Source organism: Schistocerca piceifrons, chromosome 7 (genome assembly GCF_021461385.2).
Source record: "Schistocerca piceifrons isolate TAMUIC-IGC-003096 chromosome 7, iqSchPice1.1, whole genome shotgun sequence".
Taxonomy (NCBI): domain Eukaryota; kingdom Metazoa; phylum Arthropoda; class Insecta; order Orthoptera; family Acrididae; genus Schistocerca; species Schistocerca piceifrons.
Window position 1 is genome coordinate 352,934,931 of NC_060144.1, and position 18,534 is coordinate 352,953,464.

An 18,534-nucleotide genomic window follows, 5' to 3' on the forward strand; every position below is an offset into this window, starting at 1 on the left:
TTACTATCAGAAAATACCCCATTAAATGAGCTTATACATCCAATGATTACTAATAACAATAATAAATTCAGCATTATCAGCTTCATATGTCATCACAGCCTTTTTTGTATAGTATGGTAAGAATGATAAATCTACTTTTTATTCATCATACATAGATTTTAGTGTCACAGAGTTTCATTAAAAATATGTTGATGCTAATCATTTAGGTCCCAGTGATTTGTTTTCTTTTAATAAGCATGATAAGATGGAACAATGAAAACAAAACTTGGAAGCAAGAAAATATACTCTAGAAAAAGGCAGTAAGCAATTTATAATCAAAGAAATACACCAGTTATACAGTTAAGTAATTGATTTTCAAATTCTGATATTTGAAGCCTCATGGTTATGGGGCATATATGTTATGAGTCACTTTGCTTTTAATGGCTTCAGCGATTTCCTTCAATCCTTCCTTATTTGCCTCTTCAAAGTGGGGTATGTTACTGTTACATCGTTGCAACCACTCCCTTATCTTTGGGTATGCATCAAGTACTACTCCCATTGCCTGAAAAACAGAAAGTAGCTATGTCACTATGCCTTAACAACCAACATATTGTTATAATATTTGTAAAATTGAAACAAAAATGTTACAGTGGTTTTTTGTTGCAGAAAATCTTTACAATATATTTCCAAGCTGTTGCAATGGTTTATTAATTCCGATGCACTGACTGATAATTCATTTGGAGAAGAAACTAAAATTTCATTTTCTTCCTAACTGAATTAGATTTACTAAATGAAATCAATGGAGATGAAATCAGTGAATTGTGAGTACATGAGACGATAGCAGTGAAATAGATTCAGAAATCTTTCAGTAATTAATAGTAAATTGCTTTCCTTTTTCCAAATTTTGCTTTATGTTACACTGAGGTTGCTGAAAGTCATTTCTTAAATAACCAAGTTTCATTTACAGCCAGTCATTTGTTTAACTAGCAACTTAATTTAAATTTAATTTCGAAATTTTGTATTTCAGATTTTCTTGTCATGAACTGTAGTGTTGTGGAAAATCATGAATACCTTTGGCTGCCACATGAGTGATTATTTGCTTGAAGGACATTTTTGTAAAACATTTGGTTGACAGGTTGTCCTGGAGGAACGAATTATGTATGCACGATACCCCTACAGTCAAAACAGTAAATGAATATTTGCTTTGATCTTTGATTTGCTCATTCGAGCAAATCCTCAATTCACCACTTTGTCTCAGGATCGTGTTCAAAAATCCAGGTTTCATCACTTCTGATCACACGACTGAAGCATTCATGGCCATTGGTAATCCTCTCAAGAAGATCAACGTACACATTTCTTCAACTGTCCATCTGCTCAGTGAGGTTTTACGGCAGCTTTTTGGCATAAACCTTTCGTATGTGCGAAACTTCCATCAAAATTTGATGTACGGCGAAAGTGTTAAACTGGTCACCCATCATCCTTTTTCTTAAACGTCGGTCTGATCCCACAAGAGCTCGCATACATTCGACGTTTTCGTCGCTTTTTGAAGTTGAAGGTCTCCCTGAGAGAGGTTCATCTTCATCGTGTTCTCGGCCTTCCAAATTGATTTCAAAGGTCGCACTCGCGGATTCCCCAAGTTTAACACAAAACTTGATAGCATAACGTTGCTCTAAATTCCGCTGTCCCTTTTTCGTAACACACAACAAAAACACAGCTTCCCTGATGGCGCTCTCAAAAATCACGTGATGGCTATACAGAGCTGAAACGCGGACTGAACATTTAGAAGGGATGAACACACAGATGTAAGCAAGTTGATCAACATAGTGTTGCCAGATCGCTGGCAGTGGTTCTGAATCTCATTACGTCTCTCACACACCTCTTATTTTGTATCATTATACGAGGGTTGCCCTGAAAGTAAGGCATTGCATTTTTTTCTCAGCTGAAAACAATGCTACGAATGCGAAACATCACGTAGGTATCATTTGAAGTCTCCTGAGAGAGCGCGCCAAGTTTCCGTCACTTCCGACAGATAAGGTAGCTGCAGGACAGTTTCAAAATGGTGTCTGTAGGTGATGTACGTTACAAGCAACGTGCCATCATTGAATCTCTCACTGCAGAGAAAGAAACTGTGGGGAATATTCACAAACGCTGGTGCAAAGTCTATGGAGCGTCTGCTGTCGACAGAAGTACAGTTAGTCGCTGGTCACGGCGGGTGAGATCATCAGAAGGCGGTTCGGCGGACCTCCACGGTTTGCAGCACTCGGGGAGACCATCCGGGGCTCTTGCACCTGATATGTTGCAGCGAGATGATGTTGTCATTCGCCATTAAGGGACGCCATTCCTTGAAGACATCTTGAGGACGATGAGGAGGTGATTCACTCAGTGAAGCACTGGCTCCGCCACTAGGACAAGGGTTGGCACCGTCAGGGCATACACGCCCTTGTTTCGCGCTGGAGGAAGGCCATAGGGTGTGTAGACAAAGCATAATTTTTTCGTGTGTATAATTCCCATTATGTTCAATAAAGATTGTTGAAGGAAAAACATGCGGTGCATTACTTACTGGGCGACCCTCGTACTTGCAAAAGAAATAAATGCAAGCTCACTGATAATGCTACTACAGTGGTGAAACATATTTGGGTTCCAACAAACAAAATTGTGTTCTTTCAAAAGAACGGTCCCTCCAAATCATTAGTTATCTTTCTCCGCTAGTGTGTCGACTCTCCAGGCGCACCGCCATGGTTTTATCACCACGGATCAACGCCCGTAGGAAACCAGAATCAGCTCACCTGCAGAGTGGCCGTAGTCACAGCGCAGGCGATGTCGGCCACCGTGACGTGATCTCCAGCCACCCATCCAGTGGGCTCCAGGTACTTCTCCAGGATACCCAGTGCCTCGTATATTGCAGCTTTCTTGTCCGGTTCCACGTCAGTTTTTCCCAGGAACATCAAAGGGGCCTGCAAAACACGACATGATGACATTTGAGGAAATCTTGTTAACTGCAAGATGCGTTAAGAAATACAGAATACTGCGTTTGGCAAAACGGGGGAACAGTTAGTAAGTTCTTTGCCGTAACATCAAAAATCTACCGACAGGTTATTGTGAATCCGTTTCTGACAACTGAACTACTGACTTGATAACTATGATGTCTGGTGATACGTTTGCACGGTAAATCATTTTGAATTAACGTGTCTTAAAAACTTCGCGCATCAAACGACTAGTTATGTCATTCCACTTGAAGTTATCTTATTTATGTAACAGCTATATGTGTAAACTAAAACTGAGTGCTCGAATGCTACGCTGTTTACAGCGTAACACTGTGCTTTTACGTCATCGTGCAATTTCTCTAATTGCGTGTGTAACTTTTCTGTGTACGTCTATTATGACGAAGGTTCCCAACAATATATTTAAACTGGTTCAGTTCGTATTGTATCAGTTTCTTCTTCTCCTGTTTTCGCAGTTCTTGCGTTGTAGTGGAACACACTCCTGTTCCCAAAAGTTACAGTTCCAAACATTTCCTCCAAAATTCTGGAGAAATTTTTGTCATCAGTGGATTTTTTTAGTTAAAAAATTCATGAGGGTGTCTCTATACCCGTACACGTCCATCCGCCCGATACAATTTAAAAAGACTCGTCCGACCAGGCAAGATGGTTCCAGTCATCAACAGTCCAATATCGGTGTTGACGGGTCCAGGCGGGGCGTAAAGCTTTGTGTCGCGCAGTCATCAAGAGTACACGAGTGGGCCTCCGGCTCCAAAAGACTATATCGATGATGTTTCGTTGAATGGCTCGCACGCTGACAAAAAAAAAAGGGTTCAAATGGTTCTGAGCACTATGTGACTTAACATCTGAGGTCATCAGTCCCCTAGAACTTAGAACTACGTAAACCTAACTAACCTAAGGACATCACACACATCATGCCCGAGGCAGGATTCGAACCTGCGACAGTAGCGGTCGCGCGGTTCCAGACTGAAGCGCCTAGAACCGCTCAGCCACCACGGCAGGCCGCACTTTGACACTTGTTGATGGCCCAGCATTGAAATCTGCAGCAATTTGCGGAAGGGTTGCACTTCTCTCACGTTGAATGACTCTCTTCAGTCGTCGTTGGTCCCGTTCTTGCAAAATCTTTTTCTGGCAGCAGCGACGTCGGAGATTGGACATTTTACCGGATTCCTGATATTAACAGTACACTCGTGAAATGGTCGCACAGGAAAATCTCCACTTCATCACTACCTCGGAGATGGTGTAACCTGTCGCTCGTGCGCCGACTATAACACCACGTTCAAACTCACTTAAATCTTGAAAACCTGCCATTGTAGCAGCAGTAACCGATCTAACAACCGAGCCAAACACTTTTTGTCTCATATAGGCGCTGCCAATCTCAGGGCCGTGTTCTGCTTGTTTACATAGCGCTGTATTTGAATACCCATGCCTATTCCAGTTTCTTTGGCGCTTCAGTGTATACTGGACCAAAGTTATTTGACATAAATGGTGAGGAATTTCGCCTTGGCAGTTATTTACCGTAAGGGTAGAGTGATATAATATACGTTTTTTCTTGTCACACTGATCTTCGCTCTCTCCAGTACTTAGAGGCTACGGTTGCATATTTTCTGGAGCAATTTCTTTGTGAATGAGTCATATACATTCTCTTCCTGCTTTTTATTATCCCTGATACCTTTCGGAGTCGAGTAATGCTCTTTTCACAACAATTACCGCAAACTTTATGTCACTTTGGCGTCACGTACAATACTGACGACCGCATGATCAGCTGTTGACTTTGTTACAAGGACGAATATGAATATTATTGCTCCTGCATTCATTCGCAGCAATTCAATCTGTCCTCTTAGGTTCTTGCCTAACCGCACACTCGGAAGACGGCACATATTCCGAAATGTCCGCAGCTCGTTGTCTAGTGGCTAGCGTTGCTGCCTCTGCATCACGAGGTCCCGGGTTCGGGATTTTCTCTGCCCGGGGAATGGGTGTTTGTGTTGTCCTCATCATTTCATCATCATTTGAAACGTGGCGAGATTGGACTGTGTAGAGATTGGGAGTTTGTACGGGCGCTGATAACCGCGCAGTTGAGCGCCCCACAAATCAAACGTCATCATCATAGTCGGAAATATATAGCCAAATATTTCTGGAAGGAAGAACATGAATTACGTTGTTGCTCTATTCAGTCGCAGCAATTTAAGCTGTCCTCTTAGGTTCCCGCCTAACCAAATGCTCGGAAATCGCTAAATATTTATTTCATCCTTCGTTCTCAGACCAGACTGAATGTAAATAACATCCAACATTGCAGAACATACTTGTATTACATTCATAAGAAAGTAGCAGAGCATGTTGAGAACGCTAACATGAAAAAAAAAGAAATGAATGCATGCAATGGGATGCGAACCAACAACTTTCGATTCCAGCAACCACAACGGTATTCGTTCCCCTTGCACTTAACCACGCGATGTTTATCCCCGTCTTGGTCATCATATTTTATCTTGAAGGCTTGTATCGTTGATACGTTATAAAGTGACATTTAATGATGTTGTGTTTCCGATAAATTTTCACTGCTCCGTTACATTGAAACGGCATACTGCAAATTATAAAACAGGTGTGTTTCATTATTAATTTGTGAATTATTGATGACAATAACTCACTCCTAAGAGAGCACTCTTATATGAAGGCGTTAATCGTCGGTAAATCATTACGTGACATTTTATTGTAGCAATAATTGTATGATATCGTTCCAAGGATGACGTGTTTTTATAAATCTCCGGTACGCGCGCAAGAGACCTTGAGAAAGGTGGGTATCGAATGATAAGGAAAGCAGATAGTCGATCATGCCGTCGTCGATATTGTGTGTGCCGTCAAAATGACGTCACATTTGCGGGAATTGTTGCGAAAGGAGTGTTACCCTTCAGAGTCGTTAATGGTGCTCATTATTTTGTTACCTAGAATCGTGAACGGCTGAAACATGGAGGTAAAATAGGAAGGATGTCCGTACGTCACGAGCTTGAAGCTGATGTCCAGTATCTTAACTAGCCCAAAACATCAGGTTCACCGCGGTGAACCTTCTCCGTGACGTCACTGAGACGTGCCCATGCGAAGTTTCGACAGTGTTGGGTGCATTGATTGTGTGGGGACGTGGCTGTTTCATCAAAAATGCCAGCTTGCGTTGTTTACGCGTGTACCAATCGATTCTATCGTAATCTAAAGCTTAAAGGAATCACATTTCACTCTTAAGTGGAGCAATTCAAGCAATGTTTTCTTTTGTGTACATGAATTATTGTTTAACTATTTACTTTTATTGTAGTGGTTTTATTTCTGACATCTGACTTTAGATTTGCCTTACTTTACACAGTGTCCATTCTTTTCTTTCCTGAGTTTTTATTTGCCTTCCAAATCACAAATGCTCCTACATCCGAGCCACACAGTATCAACCGCCCCGTCCCCGCAAAACACAGGGCTACGTAACCCCGGATTGTTGGGGCACCATCTGCTGCCCTAAATCCCTGTCGCCTATAATTATTCAAATTGTTCACATTTCCTCTCCTTTCAAAAAGGATTCTGACTAGAACAGCCGGAAACAGCTGTCATGTGTGCGTGAGTTTTTTCACAGGTTATTTATTTACTCATGAAGGTTGCTGTAAATCTACTGCACTTCAACAGGAACAATGATGTAAATAATTACAATACTAGAAGAAAAAATGACATTCATTACGCCACATTAAGGTAGTGTGTAGCACGAACAGGGATTCACAATGATTCAACCAAAAGTTTTGATTACTGACCCACTGATATAACACGCCTGATACATAGCAGAGTAGCATGAGACATACTTACAAAAAAATTTATGTCAATATAATTATAATGACTCGTTCCATATAATTATGATTTATCGTGAAAATGATACATGGAACATAAAACAAAGTAACTAACGATTTGTATATCACAAAGCATGTATAGACACATATTCTTTGAAAACCACAAAATGAAATTCAAAAGTAAAATCGAGCAGTTGATCAAAGTAGATGTACATTCAAATTGTGCTATGTCTGGTTAGTCCTGAAAACCTGACAGTTACTGGCGAGAAATATTCTGGGAGAAGCAAATAGGCTACTGTTGGAAAGGTAGGCCTACGTCTTATACAGGTTAGGCTATCATTACTAATGATGTCACATACATGTTAAAGCAATATATCTATTTTAAGAGGTCTTAAGCATTTATGGTCTTTATACGACCCATCGTCCACAAAATGGAAACCACTGAAAATCAAAAATGTTTTATTTGCAACAGTTAGCTACAACTTCCAGCTCTTATCTACATAGTCGCCGCTCCGAGTTAGATATCTGTCGTTGCGTTGTAGGAACTTTCCAATACCATCATCATACAAGGCAACAGCTAGTGCTGTCCACCAATTCTCTACACTGGTCTGCAGCTCGTTGTCTGTGCCTAAATGTTGTCTTCACAGCCAGCGGTTTATGTGAGCAGTGATGAAACTCAGAGAGAGCCAATTAAAGGATGTATTGTGGTGATCAAACACTTCCCATCAGAAACGCTGCAAGAGCATCTTCAATGCCCCTGCAGTATGCGGCTGAAAACTGTCTTGAAGAAGAAAATGCAAGACAGTTATGTTACGTGGGCTGCATAGCTTCAGGCAAAAATTCTCTCTGGGCCCTCGTATGACACAATTTTCTAGGCACCTTTATGTGCTCAGAAATGAAAAGAGCGACGCAACGCGATCGGCGGGCGTACTAGAGACACTGTCCAACACATCTGTGAAAAGCATTGTGTTTTCACAGTGGTTTCCATTTCACGACCGATCGGAAATTACTTTCCTAATAGCCCTCTTCAAAAAAACATGCAGCATGCAAAAGGCGTTTTTCTTTTGAACTACTGTAATTTACTTTACTGTGTTTCTTAATAAGTGCACCTTAGTGGCATTCTGAGACTTATATTTCAAATAGATTGGCTACTCGCACTTCGTCTTATAATCAGAGGTTGCCTGTTTTCGTCTTCCAAAAATATAATGTGCAGCTTGAACAGCTTCGAGGGACACGTTAACGAGAGAATCACAGAAACAAGTTCGAGGAAATCCCACTTGCCGCGCATTAAAATAACCCAGGAAGGGATTAAATTGCACAATTTTGAGTGATATGGCATGACCAATTATACAGTACGTCACCTATACCGTTTTGTAAGGACTCGTCGCTAAAATGAGAAACTTTCACGGAGATTTTGCACCACGAGGGTATCTTTGCAGGATTCTAATCACCAGTGAGGGGTTTCAGATGGATATGGCACACCATAAGAAACTTGTGGGTTCTCTTCGTCTCCGAAATGAGGCAGCTATCAAGGCTAGAGGTGGTGGTGCGAGGTATTAGCATCGTGACTCAGAGGATGTCCGCTATGCACGAAGGTAAAGATCAGTTAAATGTTGCTCGTAATCGAGACTGAGAGAGTCTTATAAATAATTATCCTAACTGCAGCAACTACGTCAAAACAGTAACAAAGCTGACAAAAATATCTACTTCACGCAGTACTGTCGGCTAATTAACGAACGATTTCAGCCAATTCACGTTTAGACAGCCCATGAACTAACTTATAGTTAACTCAGTGTAATGTCCCATGCATCAGTTGACAGTGATGAGCTTGCGAGGAAATTCTCAGGAAGAGCGCATGTTGTTAATGTTGTGGTCGACTGCCACGCCAACGGCCAAAAGAAGGTCTGACAACATTCCATTTATGTCCCACGCCCAACAGTTCCAGTCTCTCTACTCAGCCTTCCATCCCCCCCCCCCTCCGCCCCCAGCTAATTCTATTGCTCACGATGTATAATCAGTTATTACAGTCATACAATGTAGGCTTTGACGGCCGGTACTGGCTACACTTGAAACTTCCGGGCCGTGGTCGATGTACAAAACTTTCGCCTAACGTTTCATCTCCAACAGCGGGAGACGTCTTCAGACGTAAAGCGGCGAATTCTGCGACCAGAATTCGAGGGAGCACCGAATATATACGCTGTGTAGAGGGCACCACAGTCCATCACATGACGTCGGCTAAGACATTATATCTGGTATTGCCAACTTTTTCGATTGAAAGTAATCGATCGTCCTTCTTACAGTTGTAGCGTTGACATCCAAATTTTATTTAATTTATCGCTTTCCTCTTTTCTGTTAAAATTATTACAGCGTTTATAAATATCTATAGCTCTTCTAGAAATGTGTGCATGATAATGCGATGTTTTCTATATGACGCTCGTCTCAAAGAATTATATGTCATGATCACCCTCTTGGTAAACATGTTTCGCTACGGCTGATTTATCCGTATCTCCCAGGCGGCAATTTCTTTTGTGTTCAATCAGACTGGAGTTAACACTTCTTTTCATGATACCAAAATAAGCCAGTCCACAAGTACGTCGACCAAGGCCTATAAGCCGGAAAGTTTCAAGTGGAGTTGTTACAATGACATAATTCGAAACGTTTGTAGTTGTGTAATTGCGTGTTGGAAGTGGTTGCAAAGATACTCACAGTAGTGGCTCTCAGACGAGGGAAAAGCGTGGTCGCGTCGAAGTAAAGTCGTTGGTCCACCAACACCCTCTTGGCAGGATCCTTCGGGTACAGAGAGTCGTCCTTCCCGTACTTGGACACAAGGTACGTGGCGATTGCGTGGCTGCCGCAAGTAAAGGCGTCATCAGCACCATGAGATTAAAAGTGGCAAATAGGAATGCATTGCGGTTCGGGATAGAGTATGAATGTTGGGAACATTTTGGAACTGTCCCTAAGCTGATACAGAAGGATACTTTTTTTTAAATTTAATTTAATCAGGTATAGCTTAAGCACATACTATTCTATCATTGATGAAATTTTTAAATGTCTTGCCAATTTAAGCACATATATGTATTTTTCTTGCTTTATTTAGAATACATTAATAAAACGTCATTACAGTAATTCATTTCTGACAGCTAGTGTGGCAGTGTGTTAGTTGACAGCAACGTTACACTCATACTGCCTAAAAACAAAAAGGAACGTGACGTGATGCTAAGTGAATACCATTTTTACGCGAATATGATGTGTATGGGTCTTTGTCCTTCGGCACAAGCAGAACAAATTTTTATTATTTTGAGCGAAATCTAATGGAGTCCCCCAGTGGTAATGCCAGCAGAATTCCGATTTTATCTTGTATGTGCTTTGAAGGATAGTGATGGAGCTCCATTGGCGGTCAGGTCACCGACACTGCATCTTGCACAAGAACTGAGGTGAGTGGATGAGTTAGTTTGCCTACTCAAGAGCACTGGGGTCCATTTTTCTGGTGCGCATCGCCACTGCAAGCAAAATTACCACCTGCCAGGAACGTCAAAAACCACATTACATACTGCAATATATGTCCTACCATAAATGACTTTGGGTTAAACGTCTCTCCATGTCACATTTGCACTTCACCGGGAGTGTAGATGTGTAGAAAGCCGACAGACGTAAGGGTTGGTATGTATTCTAAAGTTACTACTTAGGTGGGAAATTAACTAACAGAACTGTGTTGTAGTGTTCATTGCGGAAGAAAAATTATTGGTTAATCTTAATAATGTGAATTACAACAACACGAAATGGCTATATGAAACATTGTAAAAGGAGAAGATGAAAAATTAAAATCTATAGTATTAAAAGACCTCCAGTCAAAAAATTGAGATGTTCTGGAATGCACGTATTACTTGAGTAGAAATGGCATACATACTGCGTGCGTGCGTCTGTGTGTGTGTGTGTGTGTGTGTGTGTAGGGCGCCCTTTCCAAATTAACCCGAGAGGAACGTAATTGAAAATCATTTAGGTAGTATGGCTAGCTGATCAAAAAAGATGAGCCAGCCACTCTGATAACACATTAAAAACCACGCCCTAATTTTGCAAAAAAAAAAAAAAAAAAAATTTGGTTCAGATGGCTCTAAGCACTATGGGACTTAACATCTGAGGTCATCAGTCCCCTAGACTTAGAACTACGTAAACCTAACTAACCTAACGACATCATACACATCCATGCCCGAGGCAGGATTCGAACCTGCGACCGTAGCAGCAGCACGGTTTATGACTGAAGCGCCTAGAACCGCTCGGCCACAGCGGCAGGCCTAATTTTGCAGGGAAAAAGTCAGACATTCCAGGGAGTCTTAAAAGTCGTATAACATACATCTCATCGTCTGCTGAAATAGAGGGTGGATTAGCTGGTCAACTAATTTCTGCCCTCTTGTCAGAATATAAAATACACTCTAAAACGAAGAAGAAGCCACACCACAAAGGAATTACCCGAATGGGACGGAAACTGGTAGATGTAATGTACATGTACAGAGAAACAAACGTTTAAAATTTCAGAAAAGTTCGATGATATATTGAAGAATAAGAGCTTCCCTAACTGATTAAGTCAGTAATGCGTTGGTCCTCCTTTGGCCGTTATGCAAGCAGTTATTCGGCTTGGTATTGATTGACAGAGTTGTTGGATGTCCTCCTGTTGGATATCGTGCAAAATTCCGTTAAACTGACGCGTTAGAGAGTAGAAACCCTCACCGTTTATGGACGTACATTATCTTGCTGAAATGGTAAGCCCAGGATGACTTGCGATGAATGACGTAGCGTCATGCTGTGATGGTGCCGCGGATGACAACGAGAGGAGTACTGGTTGTCAGACCGTATGGTGGACAACAGTCAGGTTATTCCACCACTGTCCAGGAGCGTCTCGAGAAATATGTTCGGCCTGAAATCTCATTGCCGGCCGAAGTGGCCGTGCGGTTAAAGGCGCTGCAGTCTGGAACCGCGAGACCGCTACGGTCGCAGGTTCGAATCCTGCCTCGGGCATGGATGTTTGTGATGTCCTTAGGTTAGTTAGGTTTAACTAGTTCTAAGTTCTAGGGGACTAATGACCTTAGCAGTTGAGTCCCATAGTGCTCAGAGCCATTTGAACCATTTTGAAATCTCATTGACTGGAATATAATTGTCTTCAGTGATGAGCCGCTCTTCGAACTGTGCCCCAGCGATGACGCGCCTGGAGACGGACAGCGGAGAGAAGCGGGATACCAACCTAGCTGTGGTGCGCCATACGGTCTGATAACTAGGAGTGGTTGTTTCAGGGGTCATAGCAGGACCCCTCCGTCATCCGCGGCACCGTTACAGCACAGCGATACGTCGATGATGTTCTACGTCTCTTTCTGCTGCCCTTCATGGCTAGCGGACCTGGGCTTACATTCCAACAAAATAATGCATGGCCACATACGGTGAGAGTTTCTGCTGCTAGTCTTCATGCTTGCCAAATCCTACCTTCGCCAGCAAGTTTAACTGGGAATGTTTGGAGAATTATGGGCAAGTCCTCCAACCATCTCGGGATTCTGACGATATAACGTGCCAACTGGACAGAATTTGGAACGATATCCCTGCGGAGGACTTCCAAAATCTCTACCAATCAATGCCAGATCGAATAACTGCCTGCTCGGAATGTTGACGACCTAACGCGCAACTTGGACGGAATTTGGCACGATATCCCTCAGGAGGACATCCAACAACTCTACTAATCAATGCCAGGCCGAATAACTGCTTGCATAAGGGCCTGGAATGGACTAACGCGTTGTTGATCTGCTCAATTTGAGAAGCTCTGTCTCTTGAATAAATCAACCAATTTTTCAGAAATTGTAATCATTTGTTTGCTGCGCATGACCATCACATCTACCAGTTTCCTTTCCATTCGGATAATTCCTTCGTGGTAAGTACTTTTTCTTTGCCTGAGAGTGTACGTTTATCTATAATGTGTACTGAAATCTGTACGTCACCATCAACGCATGTTGGAGAGTTCTCCGTCCGGAACAGGAATCCATATGTCATCAGACTATGCCCTATCCGAAGTGGAGTGAGAAGTATTTCATGTCCCCTTAGTGGCCGGAAGGAGTTACTCCACAGGCTAGTAGTTGGTTTCACCAGTCGCAAATTATTGTCCCACACTTCCAGTCACTCTTCTTCGCATGGATACATACCTCTGCTTAAAATACGAGGGCATAGCACGTAGGGGGCAGCACAATGATCCACTTGATTTAGATTGGACGTGTCCATGGATGCAACATCCGCCAGTTCATTTTTGTCAATCTGCTTGTGCTCTGCTACCCGTGAGAATGACAGCCCCGTCCTTTGCAGGCGATGAACAGACCTGGGTGTTATGGACTTATTTGTCTCCTGAGTACATTCGTTAAATACATTTAAGGGCACTCGGGGAGTCGGAACAAACTTGAAATTGGCTGGTATTAACACATTCCTCTTGATCCAGTAGGCTTAAGATTGCATGTAACTCTGCGTTAAAGTGGTAAATTGTTTTGGGAAGCGAATCTCGAGGACGTGATAAGGGTAAATCGTTGAACAGCCAAGAGGATCCCCTGTCTAGTCCTGTCTCTGAATACAGGTACGTGGTTATGGACTTCCCTTAAAATTTAATCAAGAATTGAATTAAAAACGTAAGCAGTAGTGCAGTCTCTCCTCTACTCCCTCCTTTTCTTTTTGAGTCATCACCTTCTGACTGGCTTGATGCGCCGGCCACGAATTCCTTTCCTGTGCCAACCTTTTCATCTCAGAGCAGCACTCGCAACCTACGTCCTCAATAATTTGCTGGATGTAGTCTAATCTGTCTTTTTCTACAGATTTTACCCTCTACAGCTCCTTCTGATACCGTGGAAGTGATGTCTTAACAGATGTCTTATCTTCCTATCCCTTCTTCTTCTCGGTGACCTCCATATATTCTTTTCCTCGCAGATTATCAGGAGAACCTTTACATTCTTTATCTTATCAGTCCATAATTTCCATCACCCGCTAGCGGCTCCGTACCACGAATGCTCTCTGTCACTGCGGTACAGCAGGGCCGACGGCAGCAACTCAACGCACTTGCAGTTGGAGCCCCTTCGCTAATTCAGCATAGTCCCTGTTTAGTACAGCGGGTCTCAGATATTCTACACACCAACATAAGTTGTTGTTTTGTTGCCGCTTCCCCCAACTATTTTAGTAATTCTGATGGGATGTTATCTATCCCTTCTGCATTATTTGATCTTAAGTCTTCTAAAGTTCTTTCAAATACTGATTCTAATACTGGATCCCCTGCCTGTTTCCTGTCGACTCCTGTTTCTTCTTCTTCACGTCACCAGACAAGGCTTCCTCTCGTAGAGGCCTTCAATATGCCGTTTCTATCTCTCCGCTCTCTCCTCTGTATTTAACTGTGGAATTCCTATTGCGCTCCTTTGATTTACTAAGCTTAAAACCAGTTTCTTGCAGACACATGCACAGGGGTCCGCCCTGTGTCAAAACTCAATTCCTTCACATGAATCCTGAATCCTTTACGATACCACTGCAGTGTGAGAGCTATTTTATCCTGTCTTTTTACGTCTGCCTTTATTCTCGTTGCCAGGATTTCAGACGCAACAGTGGAGAGGAGGGACTCATTGATTCCCACCGACAAGATGGTTCCTCATTGGAATCATCAATCAACACTCGTATCAGATATTCTGGTGGCTTTTCATTTATCGTTTTAAGTATTTGTTCATTCTTATTGCGTTTGGCTTTCAGCGGTGATGTTGGTAGTGAGAGGAATTTGGCATGCTGGCTGTTGTATGTTGTGACATTTTTTGTTTCTCAGTGCTTTAGTGGTCATATGGCAGACTATGGAACCAAAGGCCTCCTATTCGATTTGCAGTCAGTCACAGGATTTTCATCTAACGCGTATCTATCCTTGTTTTGTGATCTGGCAATGTTTGCTAATGTGAAAAATGGCGAGTTGCACTGTTTTCCAGAATAAACGTTAAGCTTTAGGTCCCCCTACAATCGGTTTGATAAGTCACTTGAAAGGCCTGAATAAAGGCAAACCTTACCACTTCCAATAGGACCACGCTCAGTAAAGCACTATGGTATTCGTACCAGCCTTCGGTTGATAATGCCTTTACTTTCTTCTACTTTTCTTGTGGTGGAGGTATGTTTTGATGGCCTCTGTATTTTTCGTAACTTTTTTCCTTTTTACCTGAGAGGAAGTAGTGGTTGATGTTTTGTATGACTTTATACACAACGGTATGGAGATGTAGGCTACAGAATGTTGTGGCAACTGTTGTCGTAGGAAAGCTGGACAGAAGTACAAATAATTAGCGAACAAGTTAACACGACAAACAGAAGATTTACTTTTATTTCTTCAAGTGTACAAGGACTCATTACAAATAATGTAGCAAGAAATAGAGTCTACCTATCACAATGTCAACAAGGAGGAGACTCGCTATACTAACCGTAGATGATGGTATCATAGTGATGAGGCTCCAACAGCAAGTGGGGAGAGTTGCTGGCTGTCCTACAACCCAGTGACAGAGAGCACTCGTGAGATGGAGCCGCTAACGGCGTAGCGCAGCGGGCGTGCGCCATTGGGTCTGTCAGATTCTGCCTGGCCTCTATCAGCATCAAACGGAAATTTGCAATTCCATTGCAAACTGATGGCCGTGGGGTGGTACCGATGCATGATACCACAGTTGTCTTGCAAGTACACTCATAGGGGCATGTATCTATGCTTATGCTGCTGATCTGTCTGAGTGAGCATGGAGACCGTGACAACTTGCTTATTTATATATGTACTGTCTGTTATTTTGAACATGTCCAAAAGAACAAACACCAGATAAATAATTAAGACGCAGACGACCATTGATCACTTCCGTGCAGATGTACACCACTCTCTAACTCTTATGGGAATCGGAGTAATGTTGTGACTAATGAGGATAATGAGCAAGGGCCACTACATCTGTAGTTTGTGAATAAGCTGAGAATTTTGGCCTGACGGGAGACGTGCTAGCGTAGTCCGTTGAGGTGTAGTGACCCCCGTGTCCGAATATGCCTGAGTATATTAAGACAGAATTCTTAATTAATGCCATTAAGTTCTTTATGTCTTGAATTGGTTTATTAACCACAGAGGCAAAGAATTTCGCCAGTGTAGGCAGCTTCAGCGACTTGTACAACTTTTATACCGCAGCACAATGTACTATTTATTTTTATCGCTTGTAGTTTCTTCTTCTCATTAATTATTGTGCAGTATCGATTCCATGATGCATGATCACCAGAGCAACTGTTGCAGAATTCTGGAAGGGAGCAAGTGACTCTGGCTTCATTGGTTGCTTTGTCACATTTGCCACACCTTGCCTGCCCACTGCATGGCAACAGTTGTGTGCCCATATCGTTGACACTTAAAACAACATACGGGTTATAAAATATGGCCCCACTTTCAGTCGAAAGAATTCTGCCTTAATATACTCAGGCATATTCGGCGAGTAAAAAATTGTAATACAACCATCATGCTTTGGAACGTCGCCATTGATGTGGTTAACCATATTTTGTTTATCTGTTACTCCCCATACAATTCCACCAACATTTCCTTCATCGTTATTTTCTTAATATCATGGAAGGAGACAAACCTTTCCTTCGGTGAAGGGAAGCATACTGTTCTGTCACAACAGAGAATCCATTTGATAGATTCCATAACGAAAGTTTGTCCCGAAATGCGGCAAAAAATCCAGAGTCTGTAACACCAATACTCGATAGATTTATGTGTATTCCGTGTAAGTTCCCTGCTGACGTTGTACACTAGTGTATCTGCATAGTCAAGATCTTTCCTTATGTAATATGTAATAATTATGTTATTATTTTACCGTTTTAAGAATTGTATTGTAACTGTACCTCCAATTTTGTATATAATACTCTGTGAATGAGGTAATTTTTAAAAACTGTTTATTATACTGGACCATACGCAGGGCAGCTGCATGTAAAACCTTTAGTAAAGCCCCGCCGTTACAGTAGTAGTTTGGCTGGACTGGGGGGCAATTCTAGTGTCCGATTCCGCCCGTCGTCTTTGACCAATGATGTAATGTGTGATGTTATTTTGTTTGTGCCATCGACTGTAGTTACGAACGTTAAATGCTTTCTCTGGATTTCCTCGTTACGTGCGTATATTAAAAATTCGATGTATATTGTTTTGTTTTCATATAGTAATTTGTTTTCAGTATCTTTTGTTGATGAAAGTAGTCGTGATTTATAAGATCTGGATTTCCCATGCAACTGATATTCATTATGGATGAGTCAGTTGTGTTTATAGCGAAAATTCTCCTTGAGGAAACGACTAAACGTAGCTCAACTACAAGATTTTTGCAATCATTGGACATTATTGCAGAATTCTGCAAGTGCAGTGTTTGTGGAAATTATATGGTTTTGACAAAGGTTCCATCATCACGAACTTCCGACGAATACATGTGGAGGTGGAGAAAAAATAATACATAGAGATTTAACGCAGGGGGACCTGGTTCGAAAGATCGAGGTTGAATTTAGAAGTAATAGAGTCATGTTAACCTACTATTTTTGCTATCAATACTCTTGAAAATCTGTCATCCACGAAGCAGGGGTTTCGTGTGGCACTGTGGTTGACTGGTTTTCATTTTGTAGAGAAGTCTGCGGAGAATTTATAAGGTATAGGGGATCATTGATGGCTGGGGGGGGGGGGGGGATGGGGAGGGGGCGGGGGGGGGGCAGGGGTTACAGTTGAAGTAGACGAGTCACATTTTGGACAGAGAAAGTACGAAAGGGGGAATAAGGCTGCTGCGCTTTGGGTTTTTGGAGTAGTAGTTTCTGGAGGGGACTGTCCTGATGTAGTAAATGTCGTACCAAATCGTACAAAGGAAGTTTTGACATCTTTAATAGAAGAATATGTTGAAGTAGCTTCCGTAGTCATGTCGGGTGGGTTTGCTTCGTACAAGGGGTTGGGTGAAAGGGGTTGTCATCAATTGGTCCGAATCATAACATTCAGTTTAAGGAGTACAAGACGGGGGCATGTACCAATTCTATTGAGGGGGCATTGAGGGGCTATAAAATCTGTTGTCGGGCGGGGAAAGAGAAAGATTTCAGTGTTGCAAAGCCATTTGGATGAATACTGTTGGAGGAAGAGTATTCCTAAAGGTTGCTGTGTCTTGTGCCGGTGGTCTCATGTGATTGACTTGTAATATCATTTTTTTTATTATTATTTTAAAATTTTGCTTATGGGTGAGGGCGCGTGGTAGGGGAGAACTGATTTGGGTGGTGTCTCTTTCGTGCAGGGTAGTTTGTGTTTCTTATTAATTTTTTGATTGGATTTTGCGTATTTCGTTATAGTTTCACCTCCTAACATTATTATTTCTCGTTATGTCCTTATTCTCTGTTTTTGGCAGCCTCGATTTCTCACTGCTTTGGAAGTTCATATATGGTAAGTTTAGTTTAATGTAGCCACTTTTATGTTTTCATTTTCGATGCTTTTGCTATACTGTTCTTAATTTTACTTTCATTCCTCATGTATCAGTTTCACTGAGTGTTGTTTTGGAGCTACTGCAGCTGATGTGACTTTCGTGTAATAAAGTTATCAGTTCCAAGGTTTGCTCATTTTTGCGTTTTATTTTATTTTATTTTATTTTTTGAGTGTGCAGTAATGTTTGTAAAGATTTTTATTTTTTCAAAGTCTAGCCGTATTCTGTAGTTCTCTAACAAGATCGTTTTTTAAGCAGGTTTCTCATATG

The 18,534-nt window shown here is 41.9% G+C and overlaps 1 protein-coding gene across 1 annotated transcript in view; it reads right to left on the reverse strand.

Annotated features, from left to right (window-relative positions):
- Nucleotides 1-292: 292 nt before the first annotated feature.
- The window catches only part of LOC124805144 (glutathione S-transferase D7-like), a 94,560-nt gene continuing 76,318 nt past the window's right edge, over nucleotides 293-18,534 (reverse strand). The window contains exons 4-6 of the mRNA XM_047265611.1: nucleotides 9,497-9,638; nucleotides 2,766-2,933; nucleotides 293-541 (exon numbers count right to left, since the gene is read on the reverse strand). Of these exons, the coding sequence (XP_047121567.1) occupies nucleotides 383-541; nucleotides 2,766-2,933; nucleotides 9,497-9,638 (469 nt within the window). The 3' untranslated portion in view covers nucleotides 293-382. The remainder of the gene's footprint in view (nucleotides 542-2,765; nucleotides 2,934-9,496; nucleotides 9,639-18,534) is intronic.